The sequence below is a fragment of the Cyprinodon variegatus genome, unplaced genomic scaffold (assembly GCF_000732505.1).
Source record: "Cyprinodon variegatus isolate N-32 unplaced genomic scaffold, C_variegatus-1.0 Scaffold479, whole genome shotgun sequence".
In the NCBI taxonomy this organism is placed as follows: domain Eukaryota; kingdom Metazoa; phylum Chordata; class Actinopteri; order Cyprinodontiformes; family Cyprinodontidae; genus Cyprinodon; species Cyprinodon variegatus.
In genome coordinates this window covers 309,659-313,970 of record NW_015150932.1, presented here as the reverse complement: position 1 = coordinate 313,970, position 4,312 = coordinate 309,659, and the positions used below count along the sequence as shown (strand labels likewise).

General features: G+C 43.3%; 1 protein-coding gene across 2 annotated transcripts in view; it reads left to right on the top strand.

The window, feature by feature from the left end:
- The window catches only part of ywhae (tyrosine 3-monooxygenase/tryptophan 5-monooxygenase activation protein, epsilon), a 15,716-nt gene that overhangs the window by 10,020 nt on the left and 1,384 nt on the right, over positions 1-4,312 (top strand). For both annotated transcript variants that reach the window (XM_015389902.1, XM_015389901.1), the window contains exons 3-5: positions 191-297; positions 1,825-2,031; positions 3,015-3,151. In XM_015389902.1, coding sequence (XP_015245388.1) covers positions 191-297; positions 1,825-2,031; positions 3,015-3,151 — 451 coding nt within the window. The remainder of the gene's footprint in view (positions 1-190; positions 298-1,824; positions 2,032-3,014; positions 3,152-4,312) is intronic.

Sequence of the window (4,312 nt, the reverse complement as noted above, 5' to 3'; positions counted from 1 at the left end):
TTATTAAATACTGACAAAGAATAAACTAAAGTGACCAAAATAAATATAACAAATAAATAAATGGACCCCCCATCATGCTGCATCATGCTGGGTGGTTGTTCAGGTCTTTGAAGGCGTTGATGGAGGAGCTCTGATTGGTCTCCATCAGATGTGAATGTTTCTGACCCGATCAGTGACTTTGTGTCTGCAGGTGGAGAAGGAGCTGAAGTCCATCTGTGGGGACATCCTGGACGCGCTGGACAGACATCTGCTGCCCTCTGCAGCCATGGGAGAGTCCAAGGTCTTCTACAACAAGATGTAAGTTCCTGCAGCGCTGGGTGTCGGGTGAGGGAATGACGCTGGGAAGCTTGGAGGGGATGAGGAACTCCTCCAGGCGGAGAATCGAATCGTTGGGTGAAGTAGGGCTGCAACTAACTGTTATTTAAAATCACTTAATATGTTGATTTATTCTCTCAATTAATCGATTAATAATCAAAGATTATGTTTTAAGAAATTAAACCAGGTGAAACTTTTCCACCTGAGGAGGTCTGAATACAGCAGATTGGAAGAAAAAAATATATTTTTTTTTATCTTAAATCAGAATCAGAAATACTTTAATAATCCCAGAGGGAAATTACTTTTGTTACACGCTCTAGTTACAGTTTTACATGATTTATACACACATCCAACTATAAAAATGTAAAATAAATGTAAAATTAAATGTAAAATATTTCTAATTTTTAGTTTTTTACAATGTTGGTCTAATTCCTGCTCTAAGCGGTTCGCTCTGTCAGCCTGTTCAGAGTCTCTGTACTCCAGTTAACGATTAATCCTTTACTGAATTAGTTAATTATTTCAATAATGATTGTTTCTTAGAGCCGCTGTCTCACCGAGCTGTTTAATCCAGCGTCTGCCTGCCCCCCCCCCCAGAATCTCCTAGAACGCTGCCATACGCTGCACTTTGTCTTTTTTCAATGTTGGACGTAAACATAGAGGATTCATAACGAGTCCAGAACTTCTGTCCAACGACGGCCTAACTTCTGCATAACCACGGCAGCGTAACGACCAGGAAATGATCCACAGGTCAGAGTCCTGAGGGGGGGCGGCGATGCGCCCGGAGGCGCCTGGTCTGCAGAAAAAGATTTATTTGATCGCGGTATTAACCTGGCTGCTGTTTACCTCAAAAAGAAAAAGAAAGAAAGAAAGAAGGTTCTTGGTGGCAGCAGATAGAGCGTCATGTCTGCATCAGGAAGTTTGTTGGTACACACACACACACACATATCTATCTATATATCTCAGGGTTTCCGCGGGTCATTAAAAATCTTTAAAAGTCATCAAGTTATAATTTTTTTAATTAAGGCCTTAATTGGCATTCAAATTCATTAAATCTGTTTATTGTAGCATTTAAAATGATTTATTAAAAAAAAATTTATAAAAACGATTTCGTCAGACATATTATATCACAATATATTTGTGAGGAACTGCTTCCGGTTGATCGCAAAGCTGCATGTTCAGAAAAGGAGCTTGATTCGGAGAAAAAGTGAGAGAATGGGGGGAAAAAGAGCATATTTGAACAAAAGTGGCTGGAAAACGAGAAATTCAGGACCTGGCTGCAGCCTGTCGACCGGTACCTGTTGGTGGCATTAAAGTTATTTCTAAGATCATTAAAATTAAATTATTCATTCCTGTATAAACCCTGTGTGTGTGTGTGTGTGTGTGTGTGTGTAATCCGTAGATCAATAATTCATACATGATGTTGGTTTTTCTCTCCTTTCTGGAGTCTGACGCTGAGAAGGTTTGGATGTTTTCTCATTCGCTCCTTTCTGTTTGCTCTCCTGCGGTCAGGAAGGGCGACTACCACCGGTACCTGGCAGAGTTCGCCACCGGCAACAACAGAAAGGAGGCGGCGGAGAACAGCCTGGTGGCCTACAAAACGGCCACGGACCTGGCCATGCTGGAGCTGCCGCCCACGCACCCCATCCGCCTCGGCCTCGCCCTCAACTTCTCCGTCTTTTACTACGAGATCCTCAACTCGCCCGACCGCGCCTGCAGGTGAGCGTCCTCCAAACAGCCGCGTTCCTCCGATTCAACCAGGAGTGGCTCACTGTCACTGAGAAAAAACGGTTTGATGACCATCTGGGCGCTTTTAGGGGCAGACGATTCTGAAGGTTCAGGACTAATGAGTGAAGTTGGCCCCCCCAGCTTCTTCAAATCAGACAAATTTAGTGTCAAACGTTTTTGCTGGTTTGTGCAGCAAAAATGTTCGCTTGTGCCGCTACCATTTTAAAGATATAAAGAGATGTTTGTAGAGGTCATCAAAGGTCAACCAGCCCCCCCACCTTCTTCAAATTAGACAAAATGGGTGTCACACGTTGGTGCAGCAAAAACAGATGCTAACTGACCTTTGATGACCTCTACAAAATATTATTAATATCATTAAAATGACAGCAGTACATATGAGCTTTTTTGCTATACAAAAATATTAAGTTTTAAAATAAATTTTAAATATAGAATATAAATATAAAATATTAAAAAATTTTGCTGCACAAACGGAGCCGAGTTTATTGACGCCCATTTTGCCTAATTTGAAGAAGGTGGGCGGGGTTTGACCTTTTGACCTTTACATTTCCATTAACATCTTCACAGCCGAAGCAGCACAAACGTTTGACTCTAATTTGGTCTGATTTGAAGAAGGTGGGGGGGGCTTAGAGTTAGTTAGTGACTAGTAATGGTTAGTTTAGGGTGTTGAGCTATGATCATGAAGCTAAATAAACCGATGGAGACGACACACTTTCTGATCGCTTTAAGTTTTTAACATTTGTGTTTTTTTTATTCTACAGGATAATTTCTCTCTTTTTTTATAATCTAAAATCTTAAATTGTTTACAAAAGAAAATGATTTTGGAAATAAAGCAGGAAGTCTTAAATTGGATGGATGAGTCAGGTTTGAAGCCATCCTTCCTGTTTTAGTGTATTTTAGAGGAGAAAAGTTTAAAGTTTGGATCCTGGAGCTGATCGGCCATCTTTGCTCCGCAGGTTGGCGAAGGCTGCGTTCGATGACGCCATCGCAGAGCTGGACACGCTGAGTGAAGAAAGCTACAAGGACTCCACGCTTATCATGCAGTTGTTACGCGACAACCTGACATTATGGACTTCAGATATGCAGGGAGAGGGTAAGGCCCCCCCCCCCCCCCCCCGCTATAAGCAGATCATTTATCTTCTAACTTCCTGGTTAAAGATTTTAAATCACTTTAAAATCTGCAGCCATGAAATGTTGCTTCTGTTCTCCAAGTCTTGACAGTGAAGATGTTCCCTGATGCTAAACTAGCTACAAAGCTTAGCATCAGGATTAGATGCGCTGCTTTTATTTATATCCCAGCGCGGGCTCCCAGGCCCTGCTGGTGATTCTTTAGGTTATTCCAGCTTTTTTCTTTCCAGCTTTTATTGTCATTCTAAGCGCAGAGCAACGAAATTCCCTCTCTGAATTTAACCCCTCCCCTCGGGGAGCAGTGGGCTGCCATTGTGCCTCGCCCAGGGAGCAGTGGGGGGTTAAGGGTCTTGTTCAGGGACCCAGGTTGGCAGTCTGTGCCCCTCTGTCTGGAACTCTGAACCTCTGGATTCTAGGCTCTTTGCCCCGCGCTCCTCTGCCGTTAACCAGCGGTTAGATTAACCGATGCCGGCGTCAGACAGCTTGGTCTCAGCAGCAGCTCCACAGGATCAGGAGCCAAAACACAGAAACAGCAAAGAATGACAGAGAGGAAAACATTGGGCCCCCAGGAGCCCTGAGCTCCATCTACTGAGCATCTCTGGAAGGAGCTGAAACAGGAAAGACAGCCTGAGGCTCCTGGATGAGGAGCAGAGGTCTGACTGACAGGAACAGGAACCATCGATGGCAGAGATCCACTCTGAAGGCTGAGGGACGTTAATATTAGAGTTTTACGTTTTTCAATAATATCTTTGAAATAACTTTTTAATGACTATCATCCAAACATGAGTCACAGAGAGGAGAGCAGGGATCTGTTCGCCGCTCTGAATCCAAGGAGGAAACGTAAAGCTTTACTGCAGTTAGGGATGTTTATTACGCCCTTTTTCTCCAGAGGTTCTAGAGGAGTTCATAGAACAGAGCCGACCTTCTTTATCAGCTGGTTGAGCTTCTGATGATGATGATGATGATGATGATGGAGGAAGAGATCTGCAGCTTCTGGAAGCAAAATTTAATAAACTTAGAATAATAATGATGGTAGAGTGAAGGAGGAACATCCTTTAGATCAGGAGTCTGTAACGTTTTCCAGGCCAAGGACCCCAAACTGATGGAGATGGAGCAGGGGCCCCTG